Genomic DNA, 26,537 nt, shown 5'->3' with positions numbered 1-26,537 from the left:
TTGACGAGAAAAATGACGCTAATCAAATTAGCGTCGTTGTCGAGGACTTCGGCAAATTACTGATTTATTTTTGTTTTGATTTTATGACCAGGTGAAACCTAAAAAATTTAGTAGAATTTGACCCGGAGATTAAAGCGAAACACGTAGAACCCACAGCTAAACGCTTCGACGAAAGAAGCAACAGCGAGAACAAAACAACCGACGATAAAATCTGGAATCCACCTCTGATACACCATCTCACACTCACACCCACGAAGAACCGAAGCCTGACACCGCTCCAGCCACTCCAATCACGAATCCCACGCAAGAAACAAGACCAATGGCCAACTCGACGATCAGAGAATTGATCGCGACACATGCAGTCCGGTAGCCACTCTGCATCGTTTGTCCCAGGGGTGTGCAAATTCGGATATTGGATCCGATCCGATCCGAAATTTCAGATATCTAAAATTTCGGATATAAAAATAAACGATGCGAATCCGATCAGAAATTGTCAGATATCCGAAATTTCGGATCGAATATCTAGAAATCCGATCCGAATATATATTAATTTTTTTTCAAATTTGTTCTGTCTAATATTATGTATTAAAAAACACCAATAATATATAAATATTACCTATTTATCTCTATTTGTAATTATATAAAAATATATAAATATTACGTATTAAAAAAATCAGTAGCACATTTGTAATTTTAAACAAATATTACCATATAATTAATTTAGATTATTAAAAATAAACACATTAAGGGTACTTTTGTTTAAAGAAAAATATTTTTATAGTTTTTTTCATGATTGGTTAAACAAAAATTTATTGATAAATTTTTTTTGGTGGAACCACAATAAACACTGTCGATAATGAGCCTTCCTTAGATAGACCTGGAGCTACTTGTTCTACTAAAGATATAGGGAATATCTATACCTACTAATTATTCATTTGAGAAACATATTATCATTTCAATGTCATGTAATATTATTTATATATTTTGATTGATATAGTACTATATTAATATTTGTTTTTTCAGGTCAAAATTAGTTAACCGTCCACATCGAAGAAGTCAAACAAAACAAATCGAGCCAAAATGACTTGGAAAAATGAGAGCAAATGTTAGTAAGACCAAGACTTGGATTATGGGGTAAAATACAATAATGATCCTTGATTATAAGGTGTTAGTTTGTTAAGTCTTCATACTACTAAAAGTTATGAAATGATTATTTGATTATAAGATATTATTTTGTTGAATCCTCTTACTGTTACAAATTATAAAATAGTCACTTATTTATCCATATATTCCAAGCTTTTCGTTTTCCATTAAAAAATTGATGGTCATTTGAGTTGGACGTTAACCTATTAGTTAGGATATGATAAAATGATATTATAATGATGTCTACTGAAATTGTCGTTGTTTTCAAGCATATTGTCTTGAAGATATAATATAAACGGAGAGTCGACCCATAAAATACAGTTCAAATGATTTTGATATCAAGTTTTATTATGTCCTAGTCAAGAGGTTAACGTCTATCTCAGATGACTGCCAATTTTTAACGGAAAATAACGATTTTAGAACATATAAACAGTTGAGTGACCATCTTATAACTTTAAATAATTGAGAGTCTTAACGAAATAACATTTTATAATCAGTGACCATTTGTATATTTTACCCTGAATTTTTCATTTTCAAATGACCTTGGAAATCTAACCTCGTCTGCAAATTAGAAAGCCAGAGGATTTAACGTGGGTTCCCATTAAAAAGGAAAGATTTTGACAGCTCCGTGTGAAGGAATCCGAGGAATAACGGACTGTCAACCAACTATGTCTCGCTGGACCAATAGAAATGAAAGCTCGACAGTGTAACACGGCGTTTGTAAAAAAAAATCACTCTAACATGAATTAATTATCTATCATACTATGTTTTAGAAAATTTTATTAATCTAACATTGTTTTTGACAAGGCACGGATGATGATATATGCATTTTGCTGATGTGGCGCTAGTTCAGGTAATGCGTTAAAGATGATCAGCGCCTTTTTGGGATGAATATTAAATTTGTAAAACTTTATGAAAAGATGTCCGACAGTCACATATAATTAATTTTTATTAGGATGATTTTTGTGTAAAAAAACTATAGAATATTAAGGAAGGAGGTGTGTTTTAATTGGTGGAAAAAAAGATAAAATTTAATTAGCCAATCATTTTTATTTCGTGTCTTCGAAAAAATTAAGTTTTATAACTATAAATAAAATTATGTGCCTTTCACGTTTATCATTTTCTTCAAATAATTATTTTTTTCTTTTTTTAATAATTTTTTTTATTAAATTATGCAAATAAGATAATAAAATAGTTTTTTTTCTTCAATAATAATAATAATAATAATAATAATAATAATAATAATAATGAAAAATAATACCAATAAATTTTGTCTCGTCTCTTAATTTTGTCATTATTTAATTAACCTTTTTGTGTTGAATACGTTTTTAAATTTAATTGAGCTTCAAAGTTATTCTTAGATACATTGATATAATATATATATATATATATATATATATATATATTTTAATATGTTTCTGATACGTTAATTGAATGAATAATTAGTGAATTCATATAAACCAATGGTGGTTTAAGGAGATACGTTGTTTAAGGGGATGACGCACATTTAAAGGTTCACTAGCATGAATTCATTAAATTTTTATTAATGTGTGATGTCAGTAAAAGAATACAAATTAATGACTCAATTACCAAAATAAAACGAATTAAAAATATAATTATAAAAAATAATTTTTTGAAAAATCAATGATGAAAATAAAACATATTAAAATATTTGGTATAATTATAACTCGTGCATTTTTAATTATTATATTAAAAATCAATTATAAATTATGATAAAATATTTTTCGTTATTATCATCATCATCGACTAATTAATGGAGAATATATATGAGTTATAATTTAAATTAATCATTTATTTTGCTATTATTCAAATTAATTAAGAAAAATTATGTTAAAATGTTTCTAAAAGAATCTTTTCTTTTGTGTTACTCTCTAAACTTGTAACAAAATTCAATAAAAAAAGACAAAGCTAAAAAATATCACCTATATATTTAAAATATTCTTTCTAATATTAATTTTATTAAAAATGAATACACATTATTAATTGTTGTTAAAAATAATAATTAATAAATAATAATTCATTTGATTCCTCAATTGTAATTAAAAGTTTATTTTAATATTTTTTATAATTTTAAACAATTAATTTTAAAAATTAAGAAATTTTTCAAAAATATATGAAATTTATAATTTTTTAAATTATAAAATATTTCTTATTTTTATCATCATTTTAAAAAATAAATACTAATTATAAAATTTTTATAAAATTATTCATATTTTAGTACCTTCAAAGTTTTTCTAGACTAAACTATACATATAGGATTTTGAAATGGTCAAAAATGCATTAGAAAGTGTTATAGGATTTTGAAATGGTCAAAAAGGCATTTGAAATTGTATTGTGTAATTTCATGCAAAAACCAAAATTTGTCTAGTTATAAAATAATTTGCAAAAATATATTTAAAGATTTTAATGCACAAAGATTTTTTTCACAAAAAATAAAGAAAGTTGGCGTTTTTATATAAAAATCACCCTAACAGAAATTAATTACCTGTCAGATACTGTTTCAATTTTTTTTTATAGATTTAGCATCTATCTAAGAAAGCCCGAGCTGACTCCACGTCAGCGAAAGTCGCGGATGATCAACGCCTTGTTAGAAAGAGTATTAAATTGATAAAATTTTCTGAAACGGTGTCTGACAGGTAATTAATTCTTGTTATGGCGTGTAGGACTCCCTCATAGAAATGATATAATCAATCTTCTGAAACACCTCTAATCATATACTGAAGCAGTCATGAATCCTGTTAAATGGCTTCTCAGAATACTTCTTGTTTTCCTTCTTTCTCGCTTCTCCTTTTCAGCTGACACAATAACGCAGCATCAATTCATCAAAGATAACAACGATGAAGTCATAGTGTCTGGTGGCAAGATTTTTGCACTCGGATTTTTCAGCCCTGGCAATTCCAGTAATCGATATGTTGGCATCTGGTATTACCTGATTCCGGGCAAGACTGTTGTCTGGGTGGCTAATAGAGACAATTCCATTAATGATACCTCGGGGATTCTCAGAATCGATGGTCGAGGAAACCTTGTCTTGTTCCAGGGAAACCAGACAGTTCCTGTTTGGTCTACAAACATCTCCATCGCAGGCACTAGGAACACCTTTGCTCAAATTTCGGATTCGGGAAATCTTGTTTTGATTCAGAATGATTCCAGAAAGACCGTACTGTGGCAGAGTTTTGGATATCCAACAGATACTTGGATTTCGTTTATGAAAATTGGGTTCAATTTGAGAACCGGTCTGAACCAATCATACACGTCTTGGAAGTCTCCGGATGATCCAGGGGTTGGAAACTATTCCTTCAGGATGAACCCGGGCGTGTCTCCTCAAATGGTGTTCTACAAGGGTTCGGTTCCTTTGTGGCGAAGTGGCACATGGACGGGGCAAAGATGGAGTGGCATACCTCAAATGACAAATAACTTCATATTTAATGATTCCTTTGTCAACACTGATGATGAAGTATCGTTCTCCTCCGATGCAAAGAATGCCTCCATCATAACAAGATGGGTAGCGAATGAAACCGGAGTTACACAAAGAGTAATCTGGAACAATAACGCTCAAGATTGGAATTATTTAACTATTCCAAAGGAACAGTGCGATTTTTACGGGCATTGTGGGCCAAATGGTTACTGTAATCCTTATGTAGGTGATTTCGAGTGCACATGTTTCCCGGGATTCGAACCCAAGTCAGGTGAAGGATGGATTGTAAGAGATAGGACAGGAGGGTGCGTTAGGAAGCGTGGTGTCTCCATGTGTGGAAATGGAGAAGGGTTCGTCAAGTTTCCACATGCGAAGGTGCCAGATACTGCGGCAGATGCACTTGTAGACATGAGTATAGGGTTGAAGCAATGCGAGGAAGAGTGTTTGAGAAATTGTTCATGCATAGCTTATGCTAGTGCAAACTCTGAGACCAACGGAGGGGTTGGCTGCTTAACATGGCACGGTGATTTGATGGATGCCAGGGCATACACCGAGACGGGACAAGATCTATACATACGAGTCGATAAAAACGATTTAGGTACGTTTCATAGATGCACTAACAACGAATCAATAAAAACAGATATATAAATACTAATCATATCTCCATCTTGATAGCTGGCTTTACAAAGAAAGGTCTAATTCAAAAGAAGGGAGTACTTGCGGCTATCATAGTTTCTTCTGCTATAGTGTTTCTCATTCTTGTTGCCTTCATGTGTTGCTTGATACTAAGGCAAAGAAGAGGTACGTACAAATTCTCACCACTGTTTAATTTGCAACTAAATTGATTACATATCATGCAGAGATTAACAATTGTGTTTGACTGATAGAAGCAAGAACAAGGACAAACAAAAATATTTTTAGCTTTATCACAAAGTCATCCTTGTATTTCGAGGATTCTTTAGAAGAAAAGGAGACTGATGATACCAGAAGAAATGGAGATTTAGCATTCTTTGATTTGAGCACCATAGTCGCTGCTACCGATAATTTCTCTACAGATAACAAACTTGGACAAGGTGGCTTTGGCCCTGTTTACAAGGTTGCTTTTCACTTAACGGCTATTTATATGCACAGACCTCCTACAAGTCCATTCAATAAAGGAGATGTTCTTCGTATTTGCAGGGTGTACTCTTCAATGGAACAGAAATAGCAGTGAAAAGACTATCAAATTCATCAGGCCAGGGACTGCAAGAATTTAAGAATGAAATTCTGCTAATTGCAAAACTTCAGCACAGGAATCTTGTAAGGATGTTGGGATGTTGCATTGAGGGTGAAGAGAAAATATTAGTCTATGAGTTCTTACCAAATAAAAGCCTAGACTCTATCATTTTCGGTATGTCTTCTTTTGATCTGTTGAATACTTATGCCAAATACTACTTTTTCTAAAACTGATTTTGTATACAGATGAATAAAAAAGTTCACTCTTGGATTGGAAAAAGCGTTTCGAAATCATATGCGGTATTGCTCGAGGAATGTTGTATCTTCACCAAGATTCCAGGTTAAGAATCATCCATAGAGATCTGAAAGCGAGCAATGTCTTATTGGATGCAACAATGAATCCCAAAATTTCAGATTTTGGGATGGCCAGAATATTTGGAGAAGGTCAAACAGAAGGCGACACTAAACGTGTGGTGGGAACATAGTGAGCATTTCTTATACAAAATATGCAGCCAACTTCAGCTAATGGTTTCGAACAAGTTCTAACCAAACTCCTTTCTGTTGTATGTTTGTAGCGGTTACATGTCGCCAGAGTATGCAATGGAAGGACACTTCTCGATCAAATCCGATGTTTACAGCTTCGGTGTCCTGCTGTTGGAGATAATCACTGGAAAAAAAATTAGCAGTCCTTTTCCTGGTAGTCCGTCTTTGAATCTGGTGGGACATGTAAGTAACCAAGTATGCAGAACAATTGTATCAAGTGTTGTGAATTAAATACTTGATCTTTCATTCAAACAACATTGTCTCAGGTTTGGGAGCTGTGGAAACAAGACAGAGCCATGGAAGTTGTGGACTCTGCAATCGGTGATTCATATTCTGCAGATGAAATTTTGAATTGCATCCAAATTGGGCTGTTGTGCGTCCAAGAACATGCAACACAGAGACCAGCGATGGCTACAGTTGTTTCTATGTTGAGTAACGAAGCAACTCTCCCGTCGCCGGAACAACCTGCATTTATAGAGAAGAAAAGTCATGAAGAAACCTACTCTGTAAATGTTGTGTCGATCACTATGATTGAAGCTCGCTAGACATACAATATGTCCTTCATATCGGAACTTCAACAATCGTTATTTCTGTTTCAGATTAGATTAAGATAACAATCATGTTTAACACTTGTGAATCATATATTAGAGATCGTGACTCAAATTCGCTTCATCCGATCTGAAATGTTGGCGATACAGTATAACCCTATTTGTGCAGAATTATTTTGGGAATAAAATAGAGGGTACCTGATGATGTTGCTTAATTTTGTGTGTATATGTATATACACATACATACATATTAGGCGCGGATGTGAGGGGTGAGCATTCGATCGAGTCAAAAAGTTTCGAATTATTCGAGTATAGTTATTCGAGTTTTTGTACTAATTTTATTACAATTGTTTATAGTATTATGACCAGGATTGGTTCTAATATATATATTCTTTTCACAATATAATAGCATTTAATATATCAAATACAATATAAAATTATAAAATATATTCATAATATTATATTTTAAAGAAAATAATTTGAGGGTAAAATATTGATGCGAGTATAAAAGAGTTAAGAAATTGACGGGAAAAAAGAATTTTCAAACAATTGTTGTCAAAAGATCAAATTGAGTGAAATGCAAAGTTAAGAGACTAAATAAAAAGACAGAGTACATTCTGAGAAAAAAATAAGAATTGAAGTTACATAGGTATTCTATAGTGGTATACAAGCATGTGGTTCAAATTTAATAGAAAAAACATACTTAAAATAAAAAGATGGATTGAAGAAATAAGGAAATTATAAAAAAATTAAGGGACTAAATTGAAAAACAAAAAAGTTGTTATCAGAAAGAGAAATTGAATTCAAAGTACATATGTATTCTACCATGGTTTAAAAGCATGTAGTTCAAATTTGGTAAAAAAAATGACTTAAAATGAAGGAGGAATTGAAGGAATAATAAAATTAGGAACTAAATCGTAAAACTACCAAAATACTTAGTCAAATTTTTAATTTTTCGAATAACCCGAAATTTACAAATTTCAACTCGACTCGAACTCAAAAACTAAATCAATAATTAGGACTCGAATAACTCGACTAGAATAACTCGAAATTGATTTTTTTTCGAGTATAGTCGAGTTTTGCTCACACATAACAGATGCACTTGATCCATTAGGGAATGAAAAAAATAAAAATTTTGAGGTAAATTATATCAATGACCACATAACTATTTACCCCTTTTTCTTTAACCATCAATCTTTCATTTTTTCCAGTTAGACCTCTTAACTATTTAATTATTTTCAATCAAGTCACATGTTGTTAATAATTGATAAAGTGCTGACGTGACAATTAATAAAATTAAAATAATTATACGTTTAGTCCTTAATACTTTTACATTCTATCAATTCTATCCAAATTTTAATTTAATTTAATAAATTTAATTCTCCAATTAGATTGTGACACATTTCACAATATAAGTGAAGGGTATTTTCTTAATTGTAATTATTTTATTTTATTTTTCACCCAATTAAATGCGGGATTTGTACGATGCCAGATCACCCGACGGATTACTACCCGATGTTACAAGAGGAGTTTAGTGCACAAGTTAATGCCATGGGTAACTTTCCGGGACCTTCCCAGAGGCCTTATAACCCATTTGGCAACACCTTTAATCCGGGATGGAGGGGCTATTTGAACTTAAGTTATGGAAACAATAAAAAAGCGAATCTGAATTATCAACTAAGGTCCACCTCCATTTTCGCCTCAATAACCACAAAAGACTTCACTAGAGTCTATTGTTGAGAGATTAGTCTTGTCCCAATAAAAGTTCCAAAATCAAACCCATGCTCATCTTCAAGAGATAGATAAGCAAATAAGTCAATTGGCTCAAACAGTGGGGTGCCTAGAATGTCAAAGTAGATTGTCGTCGCAAACTGAAGTCAATTCGAGAGAGAATGTTAGCACGATAACTCTTCGAAGTTGTACCGTCATTTTACCTAAAACCCCGAAGGAGAGTGACACAATGCCCAAAAAGAAAAAGGATGCTGAAAAACCACCACCTAACTCAGGTACTCACACATCTTCTTTTTCCCCTTCGCCTTACGAAGTTTTGTCTCCCTTTCCTTCGATATTGATGAAGTGAGACAAACAAGCAGAAGAGAATGAGATCCTAAACATATTTCAAAAGAATGAAATAAATATTCCACTCCTTGAGGTAATTTGGAAAGTGCCTAAATACGCCAAGTTCCTTAAAGGCCTTTGCACAAATCGAAGATGACTTATCGAAAATGAAAAAGTGAACTTGGGCGATAATATTTCGACGACTTTTCAGAAACGGCTTCCACCGAAGTACAAGGACCAAGGTATGTTTGCAATTCCTTGTAAGATTGGTAAAGATGGGATTAAGCGCGCCATGTGCGATTTGGGTGTCTCAATCAATGTGATGCCCCTCTCTGTTTATAATATGATTTCCACCAATCCTTTGAAAAAAACCATAGTCACTATTCAGCTCATCGACATATCAATGAGTCTTAGAAAACGTTCTGGTAAAAGTAAACTATTTGATTTTTCCTGCTAATTTTTATGTAATTTATATGGAAAATGATTGTAGCTGCACTAGTTTTGAGATTTTTCTCGATCGCCCTTTCTTTAGTACGACGTACACAAAGATTGACGACGTTTGAAACGGCATTTTAACAATGGAATTTGATTGTGAGATCATTAAATTTGATGTATATAAAGTTATGAAATACCCGGAAATTATGGCTAGCATTAATTTCATTAATATTTTTTTATCCTTTGGCAAATGAGTTTGTGGAAACTAATTCGTCCGATTATTTGTGTAGGGAATTGGAGGATTACGACAAAGAAATCAGGGAGTTTGATAAAAAAATCTATTTATTCTGATTCAAGTTTGGTTCCTTTTGAATCTAAAATTATTCCTTCTATTTTGCAGTTACAAAAAAAAAGAGCAGAAAAAAAATTTAGAAACATTTAAAGCATTCATCTTTGTAGAAAATGATATATTATCGGCCACTATTTTAGAGAATCTCCATAATTGAAAAAAATCGAAGAAATGCTTATGAGACTGTTCAATTCTATAGGGATATAATTAAGGAGTTTATTAATCGTAGAAGTTCTCATAGGAAATTTCTTACTTGGAAAAACGTATGAAATGTAGGAAACGTCTCGAACATAACATATAGTCTGAATTAAGTCGTTGAGCTTAACAAAGTTAAACAAATCAATTTATGAGAGGTAACCCATTTTCGATTTCGTTTCTTTGATTTTGTAGAATTTTAATTTTTATTATTTGATTAATTTTTCCCCTTATTCCCCCAACAAGTTGACCGGCCACTCCCCTTCTTCCTTTTAAAATCCTTGGACCCCACCTTTATCTCTTTTTCAATTTTAAAAAAAATACCAAAGCCAATTAAACTCTTTCACTTTTTTTTTTTCTCTTTTACACGTGACCTCACAATTTCAATTTTTTTTTTTTAAAGTGCCGCCCGACCTTTCCTTCTTTATTTCTTTCATCCTCTTACCTCCCTTCAAAACTTTCGGCCGTCGCTCACCTCATCACCGATTGCTCTTCGCGCTGCCGTTTCATCACCAACGCATCGTTGTTCCTTCCGTCAACACAGTCCGAATGCGAAATCAAGGCAACAACGAATCGACCGCCCCTCTAACATTACTTGGCTGCTGACGTCGATTCACCGTTCTGGCAGCGTTCGTGGAGATTCTGAGCAACTCAAAACCAATTCCACCGCCTCCTCTTCGTCGTGGTGGGTGTTAACGGCGAGAAAAATCGCCACCACCTGAACCATTCCATGCACCGGCTGCCAAACCTCCACCCGTTAGCTGTCGCTCGAGACGACTCGACGTCGCCAGACCGATCAATACTCACTGTCCGTCTCCCCCACGGTCACCGACTCCATCATTCCACTCTATGCCGACCGTGGCATCCTCCTCATCCTCTCGGCCAAGGTGCTCGGCAGTGCCATCTTTTTTTTATGCATTCAGCAGAATTGAAAAATATTCCCGAGGTAAACTCTGAACCCATTTCCATCTAACCTTTACTGATGTACCGTCCTTTATTTGGTTTTACAGAGGATTTCTCTACCGGTTTCATTCCGGGAGAGCCCGATGCGGATCCATCGTATCAATTCCATGACGGGTAGCCTCTTTCTCCTTTCCATGCATCAGGTGCAAATGCCTTTCTTTCACCTCCTGGCAGCCCACCAGCGGTATCCGAGAATCCCCGAACGCAATCGACTTGGCCGATCCTACGTGGTTCCATATGAGGAGCGTTTAAAGGGATTCTTACGCTTCGAAAATGACCAGCTGGTTCGTTTTTAATCTGTCTGCCATCGCGCCTTATTTCTTCCACTGGGAGTGATGACGCCACGTATCGAACGGGTTTTCACTCGCCAAAATGTGTCTCCTTCAACACTGCAATCGCTGCGTTCAAACGTGCAAAAACAAATGCACGATGTCAATGATCGTCTTCACTCCATCAAGGCAAACATCACCAAAATTTTGTCATACCTCCACCATCTTTCGTGTCAGATGTTGATGTTTCTAGTAAATACGTCTTGATTGAATCAAGCAAAAGATAGTTTTGTGTTAAACAAAAGAATCTTAGGCATGACAACTTTGGGGAGAAGAAAGTAATTCATTTCCGTGGGCATAATGAATTCGAAAAGTAAAAAATTTAGTTCCTTGAACATAATGAATTTGTGGCAAAATCTCTATTCATCATAATAATTAATAGTTGGGATGGTTTTTGGAAGAAAGAAATGATTTTTGAGATGGTTTTAAAGCTAAATGAGCTAAGGTATTTATAGTTGAAACTTAAGGACTTAATCTTGTAAATACCCTAAAGCCTAGGGATTAATTGTGATTATCCTAAAAATCATTTCTTTCTCCCAATACTAGAGAGCTTTCTTGTGAGTAGTGAGTGTTTTGTAAACACCTGTAAATTTTATCTCTTAGTAAAAGATCTGCAATAGTCCGGAGACGTAAGCACAATTGGCTGAATTCCGTTATCAATTTCGGGTATTATTTTTTCGTTTTTATTTCGTATTCTCACTAATCTGACTATAGGGAAATTACTTGTTACTCGTTTATTTCCTAACAACTGGTATAAGAGCTTTTGGTTGTGAATTTTGTCAATTTTTTGCGAGGTTACTATTCGGGTTACTATTCACGTGAATAGTAAATTTTGTGAATAGTGAAATTCGGTCGGCGATACGAGTTTGTCGACGGAGGTGTTCTAATACACGGCGGTTCGCAGAAATTGTCAGAAACGATCCAAACGAAGCCAGATTCGAGTGGGAGCGATGGCTGCAGACGAAGGGAAGGTGAAAATTGAAAAGTTCGATGGTGCGGACTTTGGATTTTGGAAGATGCAAATTGAAGATTTTCTATACCAGAAAAATCTATATCAACCCCTCTCAAGAAAACAACCAGAGGGCATGAAGAATGAAGACTGGGCTATTCTCGACAGACAAGCCCTCGGAGTTATCCGACTGACGTTATCCCGCAATGTTGCTTTCAACATAGCAAAGGAAAAGACCACAGCGGGTCTTATGACGGCTCTCTCCAGTATGTATGAGAAGCCATCAGTCTCAAACAAAGTTCATTTGATGAGGCGATTATTTAATTTGCGGATGACGAAAGGGGCATCGGTGGCACAACACCTAAATGAACTCAACACATTCACAACCCAGTTGAGTTCAGTGGAAATTGAATTTGATGATGAAGTTCGAGCTTTAATTCTCTTATCATCTTTACCAGACAGTTGGAATGCTACTGTTACAGCAGTCAGCAGTTCGTCGAGAAATAACAAATTAAAATTCGACGATGTTCGGGATCTGGTACTGAGCGAAGAAATTCGACGGAGAGAATCGGGTGAAGCATCAACCTCCTCAGCCTTGCACACGGAGTCCAGAGGGAGAACTTCATAAAGAAATTCAAATCGTGGCAGATCGAAATCCAGAAGGGGAAAATCAAGAACAGTAAATAAAGATTTTACATGTTATAATTGCGGCAAGAAGGGCCACTTCAAAAGAGATTGCCAAGCACCGAAGAAAAATACCGGCGCACAGGAATCTGCCAACATGACGGAGGAGACAGGTGATGCTATGATTTTAAGCGTCAACAGTCCGATTGAATCATGGATTTTGGATTCAGGGGCATCTTTCCACTCCACGCCATGCCAAGAAATCATGGAGAACTATGTCAGTGGTGATTTTGGGAAGGTTCATCTTGCTGATGATGAAACCTTGAAGATCGTCGGAAAAGGAGACATCCGACTAAAGCTGCCAAACCAGACCACCTGGAAGCTGACAGGAGTGAGACATATTCCTGGTCTCAAAAGAAATTTGATTTCTGTAGGACAGCTTGATGGAGAATGATACAGTACAACCTTTTCAGGCTGTGAATGGAAGATTACCAAAGGAGCACTCGTCATTGCTCGTGGTAAGAAGACTGGTACTCTCTATGTAACCTCAAATTTAGAGAATATCATTGTAGTAGCAGATGTTGATGGAAAATCAAACCTATGGCACCAAAGGCTTGGCCATATGAGCGAGAAAGGAATGAAGATACTTCTGTCAAAAGGGAAGCTGTCGGATCTAAAGAATGTAGATGTCAGACTATGCGAGGATTGTATCTTTGGCAAACAAAAGAAAGTCAGCTTTGCAAATATTGGTAAGACACCCAAGGCTGAAAAGTTAGAGTTAGTTCATACTGATGTATGGGGACCATCTCCAGTTCCATCTCTTGCAGGCTCATTATATTATGTCACCTTCATCGATGATTCTACAAGGAAGGTGTGGGTTTATTTTTTGAAGAAAAAATCAGAACTCTTTGATACCTTCAGAAAATGGAAGGCCATGGTGGAAAATGTGAATGGTATGAAAGTCAAGCGGTTGAGGTCTGACAATGGAGGAGAGTACAGAAATAGGAGATTCAGAGATTTTTGCGCAAACAATGGGATCAAGATGGAGACAACAGTTCCCATGACACCGCAGCAGAATGGCGTAGCAGAGCGCATGAACAGAACTCTGAATGAACGTGCCAGAAGCATGAGGATACATGCCGGATTGCCCAAATTTCTATGGGCTGAAGTTATTAACACTGCAGCTTACCTGATCAACCGTGGGCCCTCAGTTCCTTTGGATGACAGAATACCAGAGGAAGTTTGGAGCAAGAAAGAAATAAACCTTTCACACTTAAGAGTGTTTGGTTGTATTTCTTATGTACACATAGACTCTGCTGAAAGAAGTAAACTTGATGCTAAGTCCAACAAATGTGCTTTTGTTGGTTACAGCGATGATGAGTTCGGTTACCGGTTTTGGGACTATGAAAATCGGAAGATCATTAGAAGCAGAGATGTCATTTTCAATGAGAATGTGATGTACAAAGACAGGTCAACTGTAGAATCAAGCAGCTCCAATACCAAAGCTGAAACAAAGGAATTTGCTGAGTTTGAGGAGATTTCTGGAAATGATGTTCAGATCAGTCCTGAAGCAGTTCAAGAAGAACCAGGCACACCGGAACTAAGACGCTCCTCCAGAATTCCTAAACCAACCCAACGGTATTCTCCTTCTTTGCACTACTTGTTGCTGACTGACAATGGTGAACCAGAGTGCTATGATGAAGCAATGCAAGTGGAGGATTCAGTCAAGTGGGAGTCTTCCATGAAAGATGAGATGGACTCGTTTTTGTCAAATCAGACGTGGGAATTAGCTGAATTACCACCAGGCAAGAAAGTGCTTCACAACAAGTGGATTTACAGGATCAAAGAAGAGCACGATGGGAGCAAACGCTACAAAGCGAGATTGGTTGTCAAAGGTTTTCAACAAAAAGAAGGTATTGACTACAATGAAATTTTCTCTCCAATCGTGAAACTGTCTACAATCAGACTGGTGTTGAAAATTGTAGCTGCAGAGAATTTACATCTTGAGCAGTTAGATGTAAAGACAACTTTCCTTCATGGTGATTTGGAGGAAGAAATCTATATGAGGCAGCCAGAAGGCTTCATAGAGGTAGGCAAGAAAAACCTGGTATGCAGGTTGAAGAAGAGCTTGTATGGTTTAAAACAAGCTCCTAGACAGTGGTACAAGAAGTTCGATAGTTTCATGAGTAGCAGTGGTTTTACCAGATGCCAAGCAGATCATTGTTGCTACATCAAGAGGTTCGATAATAGCTTCATTATTTTATTGTTGTACGTTGATGACATGCTCGTTGCAGGCTCAGACATGTAAGAGATTATAAACTTGAAGCAAAAATTGTCAAAGCAGTTTGCTATGAAGGATCTGGGTGCTGCAAAGCAGATTCTTGGGATGAGGATCAAGAGAGACACAAAGTCGGGGACTTTGATATTATCACAGGCTGAGTACATCGACAAAGTACTCTCTAGGTTCAACATGCAAGATGCTAAACCAGTAAGTACACCTTTAGGTGTTCATTTCAGACTCTCCAAAGAACAGTCACCAAAGACGGAGGAAGAACGTGCACACATGGTGAAGGTGACGTATGCCTCAGCAATTGGAAGTCTGATGTATGCCATGGTTTGTACCAGACCAGATATTGCTCAAGCAGTGGGAGCTGTTAGTAGGCACATGAATAATCCAGGCAAGGTACACTGGGAAGCAGTCAAATGGATCCTCAGATATCTGTGGGGTACCACAAACAAAACACTTTGTTTCAAAGGTGGAGATACGATACTGACAGGCTATGTAGATGCTGACTTAGCCGGAAATGTTGACATCAGAAGGAGCACTACAGGGTATGTCTATACTCTAGGAGGAACCGCAGTGAGTTGGGTTTCTCAACTACAGAAGATAGTTGCTCTCTCCACAACTGAAGCAGAATATGTCGCTGTTACGGAAGCCAGCAAGGAGATGGTTTGGCTCCAAAGTTTCTTGGAAGAGTTAGGCAAGAAACAAGAAAACAATGTCTTGTATTGCGACAGTCAAAGTTCTATACATCTAGCAAAGAATCCGTATTTTCATTCCAGGACAAAGCACATACAATTATGATATCATTTTATCCGGTCTCTTCTGGAAGATGGGATTTTGAAACTTGAAAAGATCAGTGGAGCTCAAAATCCGGCAGACATGTTGACAAAGACGGTGACTACAGACAAACTGAAGTTGTGTTCAACTTCAGTTGGCATGCTAGAGTAACAAGACTAGAAAAGTTGTTGCATTGATCGAGGTGTGAAGACAGATTAAAATCAGTCTTCAAGTGGGAGATTGTTAAAATTATTAAAATGGTTTTCAAGTTTGGTAACCAACTTTGAAAAAATGGTTTTCAAAGTTTGGTAAATGTTTCTTTGAAAATGGTTTTCAAAGTTTGGTAAATGTTTCTTTGAAAAATAGTTTTTTAAAGTTTGGTAGATGTTTGTTGAAAAATGATAATGGGATAATCACAATTAATCCCTAGGCTTTAAGGTATTTACAAGATTAAGTCCTTAAGTTTCAACTATAAATACCCTAGCTCATTTAGCTTCAAAACCATCCCAAAAATCATTTCTTTCTCCCAATACTAGAGAGCTTTCTTGTGAGTAGTGAGTGTTTTGTAAACACCTGTAAATTTTCTCTCTTAGTAAAAGATCTGCAGCAGTTCGGAGACATAGGCACAATTGGCTGAACTCCGTTATCAATTTCGGAATTATTTTTCCGCTTTTATTTCGTATTCTCACTAATCTGACTATAGAGAAATTACTTATTACTCGTTTATTTCCCAACACAAACGTGCAAAAACAAATGCACGATGTCAATGATCGTCTTCACTCCATCAAGGCAAACATCACCAAAATTTTGTCATACCTCCACCATCTTTCGTGTCAGATGTTGATGTTTCTAGTAAATACGTCTTGATTGAATCAAGCAAAAGATAGTTTTGTGTTAAACAAAAGAATCTTAGGCATGACAACTTTGGGGAGAAGAAAGTAATTCATTTTCGTGGACATAATGAATTCGAAAAGTAAAAAATTTAGTTCCTTGAACATAATGAATTTATGGCAAAATCTCTATTCATCATAATAATTAATAATGCCAAGGGAAGAACTATTTCTTCACATTGTTCTACAGTTATGAATAGGCACAGAAAATCTCAATTCTGGTTTGACAACATCGACATTGTTGCGATTCATGGCGGATCTATAAAATTTTTTAGAGTGGTCACATATATTTTAACAATATAAAATTTTTGAATGAGGTAAACATAAGTAAAATTTTAGGATGTAAATCATCAATAAAATGTGTCACTAATCGAAGAAAATTTAAATTTCAGAATGGGCATAATAAAATTTCAGGATGAAATCAATCAATAAAATAGGTGACTAATCGGAAAAAAATCGAATTTCAGGGTAGACACATGCCACCCTCAACCAAGAGTGCATCTGCCATTGGTTTCCGTGATTGTTAACCTTGCCTTACTTGCAAAGACAAAACGTTCAAACCAGGGTATCAAATCATGGACTGAAAACGTGATTTCGCCAGTGAAATAGCGGTTTCGTCGTCGTCCAAGTTACCCGCTTCACCCGCAATAGCACCTGCGACGATCATAATCACAGTAAACCCGAAATAATCAAAAATGCAACCGCAACCGCGATTTAAAACCCTGATGCAACCCTGAGTTACATTCTTTTCAGGAAAAATGAATGAAAGACTATGTAAGACCGAGTCTTAGTTTTCTCATATTGACTTCTCTTGGAAATTCGTTTGCAAAATTTGAAAGCGAAATAATTTAAGTTCTCAAGTCCCCAACAACGAACGGATCAGGGGATCCACTTATTAATGGGACACTGAGAGCGCAACTGCTCCCTCCCCGGATTAAATATACGCTTCTTGTGAGACACCCCAAACCCATATCTTATACTGAAGCAGTCATGAATTCTGTTCAATGGCTTCTCAAAATACTCCTTATTTTCTTTCTTTCTCAATTCTCCTTCTCAGCTGACACAATAACGCGACATCAATTCATCAAAGATAACAAGGATGAAGTCATAGTGTCTGGTGGCAAGATTTTTGCACTTGGATTTTTCAGCGCCGGAAGTTCCAGGAATCGATATGTTGGCATCTGGTATTACCAGATTCCTGGGAAGACAGTTGTTTGGGTGGCCAATAGAGACAATCCCATTAAAGATACCTCAGGGATTCTCAGAATCGATGGTCGTGGAAATCTTGTCTTGTTCCAGGGAAACCGAACACTCCCTGTTTGGTCTACTAACATCTCCATCGCAAGCACTATGAACACCATTGCTCAAATTTTGGATTCGGGAAATCTTGTCTTGCTTCAGAATGATTCCAGAAAGACCGTACTGTGGCAGAGTTTTGGTTATCCTACAAATACTTGGCTTTCATTTATGAAAATTGGGTTCAATTTGAGAACCGGTCTGAACCAATCATACACGTCTTGGAAGTCTCCGGATGATCCAGGAGTTGGAAACTATTCCTTCAGGATGAACCCGGGCGTGTCCCCTCAAATGGTTTTGTACAAGGGTTCTGTTCCTCTGTGGCGGAGCGGCACATGGACCGGGAAACAATGGAGTGGTGTACCTGAAATGACACAGAACTTGTTATTTCGTGATTCTTTTGTCAACACTGATGATGAAGTATCGTTCTCGTCTGATGTGAGAAATGCCTCCGTTATAGAAAGAGCGGTAGTGAATGAAACTGGTGTTTTACAAAGAGTAATCTGGAACAATGAATTACGACGTTGGATTTCTTTAACGATTCCTAAGGAACAGTGCGATTTTTACGGGCATTGTGGGCCAAATGGTTATTGTAATCCTTATGTAGGTGATATCGAGTGCGTGTGTTTCCCCGGATTCGAACCGAAATCACCCGAAGCATGGTTTGTAAGAGATCGGACAGGAGGATGCTTGAGGAAGCGTGGTGTCTCCATGTGCGGAAATGGAGAAGGGTTCGTTAAGTTTCCACATGTGAAGGTACCAGACACTTGGGCGGCACAGGCACTTGTAGACATGAGTATAGGATTAAAGCGATGCGAGGAACAGTGCTTGAGAAACTGTTCATGCATGGCTTATGCTAGTGCAAACTCTGAGACCAACGGAGGGGTTGGCTGCTTGACATGGCACGGAGATTTGGTGGACGCGAGGGCATACACCGAGACTGGACAAGATCTATACATACGAGTCGATAAAAACGATTTAGGTACGTGTCATTCTTCTGCCATCTTGACAATGAATCATTAAAAACAGATATATAAATACTAATCATATCTCCATCTTGACAGCTCGGTATACAAAGAAAGGTCTAATTCAAAAGAAGGGAGTAGAGGCGGCTATCATAGTTTCTTCTGCCATAGTGTTTCTCATTCTTGTCGCCTTCTTGCGTTCTTTTGTACTACGGCAAAGAAGAGGTGCGTACAACTTTTCACCACTGTTTAATTTGCAACTAACAATTGGCTTAATCATGAACTTGTGTTTGACTAACAGAAGCAAGAAAAAGAACAAACAAATTTAGGTCATCCTCGTACTTCGAGGATTCTTTAGGAGAAGAGGAGACTGATGAGACCAGAGGAAATGGAGATTTACCTTTCTTTGATTTGAGCACCATAACTGCTGCCACTAATAATTTCTCTTCTGATAACAAACTTGGACAAGGCGGATTTGGTCCCGTTTACAAGGTAGTTTTCTCTTAACAAGTATTTATGTACGTAGATCTCCGATTGGTCCATTCATTAAAGGAAATTCCTTTGTATTTGCAGGGTGTGCTCTTCAATGGAAGAGATATAGCAGTGAAAAGACTATCAAAGCACTCAGGGCAGGGAGTACAAGAGTTTAAGAATGAAATTGTGCTAATTGCAAAACTTCAGCACAGGAATCTCGTAAGGATGCTGGGATGCTGCATTGAGGGTGAAGAGAGGATGTTAATCTATGAGTTCTTACCTAATAAAAGCTTAGACTCTATCATTTTCGGTATGCATTCGTTTCATTTGTTCGATACTTATTCGAAATACTACATTTTTAAAACTGATTTGGGATACAGATGAATCAAAAAGATCGTTGTTGGATTGGAAAAAGCGTTTCGAAATCATATGCGGTATTGCTCGAGGAATGTTGTATCTTCACCAAGATGCCAGGTTAAGAATCATTCATAGAGATCTGAAAGCGAGCAATGTCTTATTGGATGCAACAATGGATCCCAAAATATCAGATTTCGGCATGGCCAGAATATTTGGAGAAGATCAAACAGAAGGCGATACTAAACGTGTAGTTGGAACATAGTAAGGGTTTCGTACACAAAATTTGTAGACAACTTCCGCAAACAAGTTTTAACTTCCTTTCCGTTTATGTTTCTAGCGGTTACATGTCGCCGGAATATGCAATGCAGGGACACTTCTCGATGAAATCCGATGTATATAGCTTTGGCATCCTGCTGTTAGAGATTATCACTGGGAAAAAGATTAGCAGTCCTTTTCCCGACAGTCCGTCTTCTAGTCTGGTCGGACATGTAAGTGACCAAGTGACATCAATTAAATCAAAATCTTCCAGTCAAATTATTCCAAACAACATTGTTTCAGGTTTGGGAGCTGTGGAAAGAAGACAAAGCCATGGAAGTTGTCGACTCGACATTAAATGATTCATATTCTGCGGATGAAATCTTGAATTGCATACATATCGGGCTGTTGTGCATCCAAGAACATGCAGCACATAGACCAACGATGTCTACAGTGGTTTCTATGTTGAGAAACGAAGCAACTCTCCCGTCACCGGAACAACCTGCATTTATACAGAAGAAAGGTCAGGAAGAAGCTAACTCTGTAAATGTTGTGTCCATCACTATGATTGAAGCTCGCTAGACATATAATATGTCCTTCATATCGAAACTTCAGCCATCGTTATTTCTGTTTCAGATTAGAAAAGATATCATAGCAACTTATTGGACCTGCTTCATTACGTGTATAATATTTGTATTAAGTTTGTTATTTATGGATTTATGGACTACATAAATAAGTTTAACCTAATCATTCACAAATATGATTGAGTTTGTCAGAAATTTAAAACTTATATTGAAGTTTAGAATGGAATGGAGCAAGTCTGTGATATTAATATTGTACATAGGACAAGATATGATCCAACCCACAACTTGATTTAAAACTTGCGAATCATAGGTTTTTTTTTGTCCAACAAGGCAATAGGGTAAATTATTTGAAAAATAGGACAAGTACAAGTTTATTTTGATATTTGCAACATTATTGTAGTGTTCAAAGAACTCGTCATGTCATGGGATGAGTTTCAATAAAAAAATTATTCAAGCTCATCACGTCTAGGTGACGAGTTTTAATAAAATATAATATTTTTATTAATTTTTGTCATATCGAGATAAAAAGTTTCAATAATTTTTTTTATTAAAACCTGTCACATCAAATCACATGTCACTGTAACAAATGTCATAGATATCAAAATAAATTTTCACATATCCTGTTGAGTTTTTTTTTCCAATTCAGTCCTATTTAGGGGTGTATTCGGTTCGGTTCGGTTTTTTACCAAAAATTGAATCGAACCGAAATAAATGGTTTTCAATATTTAAACCGAAACCGAAACCGAATAGTTAAAAAACCGAAAAAACCGAAACCGGTTTTTTCGGTTCGGTTCGGGTTTTTTAACGGTTCAGGTTTTTCGGTTCGGTTCGGTTTTTCAATGAAAAAATCACTTGAAACTATAATTTTTTTTACAAAGATTGCTATTCGGTTCAATATGGAACAAATGGGTTCCATATGGAAAACCCGAACCGAACCGAATCAAAAAAATGAAGCCTTTAAATCGAACCGAAAATCGAATCGTATAATGCCAAACCGAACCATTTTGCTCGGTTCGTGTCAATTTTTCGATTTTCTCGATTTCGTTGCTCAGCCCTAGTCCTATTGGGTTAAAAAACCGCGAATCATATGTTAAAGGCCGTAGCTCAAATTTTATTTAGCCAGTCAAAATATTTATGATACGACTCAATTGGTGAAGAATTATTTTGAAAGTAAAACGAGGTGTTGTGGTGATCATGCTTAATTTTGTACGTATATATGTATGTATTTGGGTATTCTCGTATGATGATACTTAATTTCACAACTTTTTTTGTACAATTTTCAATTATATAGAATTTTTTTGTACAAATTTTATACATTTTCAAAAAAATACGTTTTCAAAACATATATTATATACTTTCAAAAATAACGTTTGAAATTATATATATATATATATTATACTAAAAAAATAAAACCTTTAATGTCTCAGACGAAAATGGGTGTTTACACATTTAAAATATGTTTATTTTTTTTAAATTTTTCTTTAATTTGCAATCTCTTACCGTATCTTTGTTCAAATACGTAACAAATCGGTATCAGAGTGTTTATGTTTGATTTTCTTATGATAATGACAACTTTAAAGTGCGATCTTTTTTGTTAGATTATAATCATGCATCATAACATCAAATTCACATTTGAGCATCTCGATTTAATTAAAAGTTAATTTAGGAGATTCAAATTACATTTTAGAAATTCATATGGTCAAAATTAACATATTAGGTTATTTAAACATTCTAATAAGTATACTTTACCTTGTTCAAAATAGACATGACATTGCACTGCATACTGTGTTACTAATAGAAAAAGATAGATAACCAATGATACATACAACTTTAAATCAAGTTTTGACAATAATAAGCAAAAGGAAAACGATTGTTGAAGTTTAGCTATGAAGCACTACAAATTTTTACAGAGGTGGGGTTTTGACTATTCGATACTTCATCTCATTTGTGACTTTTTTCTATATAAATACAGGTCGATCTAGATAGGATAGATCCAGAGGAAGGTTGATGGGGCAGTCGTCCCTTAAAAATTTTAAATTCTTATATATTTTAGATATTTTCTTCATATATTTTTGTTAAAAACATTCCCTTTGAAATTTTATAAATTTGTCTCCTCTTAACTTTTTTTTATAAATTCACCCCTCTAATATAAAATCTTACATCCGTCCCTAAATCAAAAAAACGAATCGATTCATGTTGTTGTGCGACGGGAAATATAACTAAAAAGTCGTGGCTGCAAAGTACAAAACGTTAGTGCAAAATAATAGCCGAGAGAGACAACACTAGTAAGACCGAGTCTTAGATTTCTCATATTGACTTGGAAATTTGTTTGCAAAATTAGAAATAAATGCCTCAGAGATTAACACCAAGACCCCAGCAACGGGACTTGCTGGGGGGGTCATCTTATTAATGGGACACTGAGAATCCAACCGTTCTCTTCCGGAATTAAAATTTTTTATAATATTATTTTTTAACTTTATTATAATATTTATTTAAAAAATATATGTATTTTGAAGATAAAATTGTCATCGATTATTTTGAGTTAGACGTTATAAATCACATTTAAAAAATAACGAAAGGGTTATTAAGTTTTCAAAAGAGAGACAATATTGTAAGACTGGGTCTTAGATATCTTAACTCTAAGACCCCAGCAACCGACGTAATGGGGGATCCCCTTATTAATGGGACACTGACAACCCAATTGCACCCCTCCGAATTTAATATAAAAGAAGAATAAGCCCCAAACCCGAATCATGTATTGAATCAGTCATGAATTCTGTTAAACGGCTTATCAGGATACTGCTCATTTTCTTTCTTTCTCAATTCTCCTCCTCAGCTGACACAATAACGCAACATCAATTCATCAAAGATAGCAAGGATGAAGTCATAGTGTCTGGTGGCAAGATTTTTGCACTTGGTTTTTTCAGCCCCGGAAGTTCCAGGAATCGATATGTTGGCATCTGGTATCATCAGATTCCTGGGAAGACAGTTGTTTGGGTGGCCAACAGAGACAATCCCATTAAAGATACCTCAGGGATCCTCAGAATCGATGGTCGAGGAAATCTTGTCTTGTTCCAGGGAAACCGAACACTCCCTGTTTGGTCTACTAACATCTCCATCGCAAGCACTATGAACACCATTGCTCAAATTTTGGATTCGGGAAATCTTGTTTTGCTTCAGAGTGATACAACAAGAAAGGAGGTGCTGTGGCAGAGTTTTGGTCATCCTACAAACACTTGGCTTTCATTTATGAAACTTGGGTTCAGCTTAAGAACCGGTGTGAACCAAGCATACACGTCTTGGAGGTCTCCGGATGATCCAGGGATTGGAAACTATTCCTTCAAGATGAGCGAGGGCGTGTCTCCACAAATGGTTTTGTACAAGGGCTCGGTTCCTTTGTGGCGAAGCGGCACATGGACCGGGAAAAGATGGAGTGGTATACCTGAAATGACACAGAGCTTCATATTTCGTGATTCTTTTGTCAACACTGATGATGAATTATCGTTCTCCTCCGACACGAAAAATGCCTCCATCCTAACAAGATGGGTAATGAATGAAACTGGAGTCGTACATAGAATAACATGGAACAATGAAGCGCAACGTTGGATTACTTTCTATTCGACTCCAAAGGAACAATGTGATTTTTACGGACATTGTGGGCCAAATGGTTATTGTAACCCTTATCTAGGTGATTTCGAGTGCACATGTTTCCCTGGATTCGAACCGAAATCACCCGAAGAATGGTTTATAAGAGATGGGGCAGGAGGATGCGTGAGGAAGCTCGGTATCTCCATGTGTAGAAATGGAGAAGGGTTCGTCAAGTTTCCACATGTGAAGGTGCCAGACACTTGGGCGGCACAGGCACTTGTAGACATGAGTATAGGATTGAAGCAATGCAAGGAAAAGTGCTTGAGAAATTGCTCCTGCATGGCCTATGCTAGTGCAAACTCAGAGACCAACGGAGGTACCGGCTGCCTGACATGGCATGGAGATTTGGTCGATGCGAGGGCATATATGGAGACGGGACAAGATCTATACATACGAGTGGATAAAACCGAGTTAGGTACGTATCATATATGCAAGTTGCAGCTATAAATATACTTCCAAAACAGGTCTAAATCAGTTATTTACATTTGTTTACATGAACTGAAAATGCATCTACAATTTGATAGTACGGTTTACAAAGAAAGGTCTACTTCAAAAGAAGGGAGTGCTTGCAGTTGCCATAGTTTCCTCTGCTTTAGTGTTTCTCATTCTTTTCGCCTTCTTGCGTTGCTTGGTACAACGGAAAAGAAAAGGTACGTACTGCAACACACAGTAATGAACATTTTTGACGTTTTAATCATTGGAAACTAGGATATTTGCAACTAAATTGGCTTAATAATGACAGTGTTTGAGTACTGACAGCAGAAAGAACGAGAAAAGGCAAAAACATCTTTAGCTTTACCAGATTCGAAGACCCTTTAGGTGAAAAGGAGATTGATGAGAGCACAAGAAATGGAGAATTATCATACTTTGATTTGAGCACCATAGCTGCTGCCACTAATAATTTCTCTTCAGATAACAAAATTGGACAAGGTGGCTTTGGCCCTGTTTACAAGGTTGCTTTTCACTTAACTATTTATATGCATAGAACTCCTACTAGTCTACTCAATGAAGGAAATTTTCTTTGTATTTGCAGGGTGTGCTCTTCAATGGAAAAGAAATAGCAGTGAAAAGACTATTAAACTCCTCAGGTCAGGGATTGCAAGAGTTTAAGAATGAAATACTGCTAATTGCAGAACTTCAGCACAGGAATCTTGTAAGGATGCTTGGATGTTGCATTGAAGATGAAGAGAAGATATTAATCTATGAGTTCTTGCCAAATAAAAGCCTAGACTCTATCATTTTCGGTATGTCTTCTTTCGAGTTGTTGAATACTTGCGCCAAATATTACAATTTTAAGTTATGAAAACTGATTAGGGATACAGATGAATCAAAAAGTTCTCTCTTGGATTGGAAAATGCGTTTCGAAATCATATGTGGAATTGCTCGAGGAATGTTGTATCTTCACCAGGATTCCAGATTAAGAATCATCCATAGAGATCTGAAAGCGAGCAATGTCTTATTGGATGCAGCCATGAATCCGAAAATTTCAGATTTCGGCATGGCCAGAATATTTGGAGAAGATCAAACAGAAGGAGATACTAAACGTGTAGTTGGAACATAGTGAGCATTTCATATACAAAATTTGCAGATAACTTTCGATAATTTCGAACATGTTCTAACTTCTAACCAAATTCCGTTCTGTTGTATGTAATGTTTGTAGCGGTTACATGTCGCCAGAGTACGCAATGGAAGGACACTTCTCGATTAAATCCGATGTTTACAGCTTCGGCGTCCTGCTGTTGGAGATCATCACCGGAAAAAAGATTAGCAGTCCTTTTCCTGATAGTCCGTCTTTGAGTCTTGTAGGACATGTAAGTAAACCACGTTTGCAGAACAATTTAATCAATATCTTCCATTCTAACAACAATGTTTCAGGTTTGGGAGGTGTGGAAAGAAGACAGAGCCATGGAAGTTGTGGACTCGGCATTAGGCGATTCGTATTCTGCAGATGAAATCTTGAATTGCATTCAAATTGGGCTGCTGTGCGTACAAGAACATGCAGCACATCGACCAATTATGTCTACGGTTGTTTCTATGTTGAGTAACGAAGCAACTCTTCCGTCACCGGAACAACCTGCATTTATAGAGAAGAAAAGTCATCAAGCCGACGGGTTATCGAGTAGTGGAGGAGCTAACTCTGAAAATGTTGTGTCCATCTCTATCATTCAAGCTCGCTAGTCATAATATGTGTGTAATATTCATTTAATTATATAAAAAAAC

General features: G+C 36.3%; 3 protein-coding genes across 5 annotated transcripts in view; 2 read left to right on the top strand and 1 right to left on the bottom strand.

The window, feature by feature from the left end:
* Positions 1-26,537, bottom strand: part of LOC120151916 (G-type lectin S-receptor-like serine/threonine-protein kinase RKS1) — a 55,135-nt gene that overhangs the window by 10,781 nt on the left and 17,817 nt on the right. The gene's annotated exons all lie outside the window — the stretch shown is intronic.
* LOC120151938 lies at positions 3,850-26,269 on the top strand. The gene is made up of 14 exons (XM_039164245.1): positions 3,850-5,177; positions 5,255-5,380; positions 5,467-5,675; positions 19,573-19,783; positions 19,854-20,091; positions 20,168-20,318; positions 20,389-20,637; positions 22,642-22,672; positions 23,437-24,732; positions 24,842-24,967; positions 25,065-25,270; positions 25,351-25,561; positions 25,640-25,877; positions 25,978-26,269. The coding sequence occupies exons 1-14, from the start codon at positions 3,893-3,895 to the stop codon at positions 26,267-26,269; spliced, it is 4,869 nt and encodes a 1,622-aa protein (XP_039020176.1). The 5' UTR covers positions 3,850-3,892.
* On the top strand, positions 5,832-6,935 carry LOC120151930 (cysteine-rich receptor-like protein kinase 7). Its single transcript, XM_039164239.1, has 4 exons — positions 5,832-5,969; positions 6,041-6,278; positions 6,370-6,520; positions 6,604-6,935. Exons 2-4 carry the CDS (start codon positions 6,109-6,111, stop codon positions 6,880-6,882), a joined length of 600 nt encoding a protein of 199 aa, XP_039020170.1. The 5' UTR covers positions 5,832-5,969; positions 6,041-6,108; the 3' UTR covers positions 6,883-6,935.

The sequence above is a fragment of the Hibiscus syriacus genome, unplaced genomic scaffold, assembly GCF_006381635.1.
Source record: "Hibiscus syriacus cultivar Baekdansim isolate YM2019G1 unplaced genomic scaffold, ASM638163v2 tig00111070_pilon, whole genome shotgun sequence".
NCBI classification, from domain to species: Eukaryota; Viridiplantae; Streptophyta; class Magnoliopsida; order Malvales; family Malvaceae; genus Hibiscus; species Hibiscus syriacus.
Note: the sequence above shows the minus strand (reverse complement) of the source record. Positions and strands in the feature narration are given on the sequence as shown.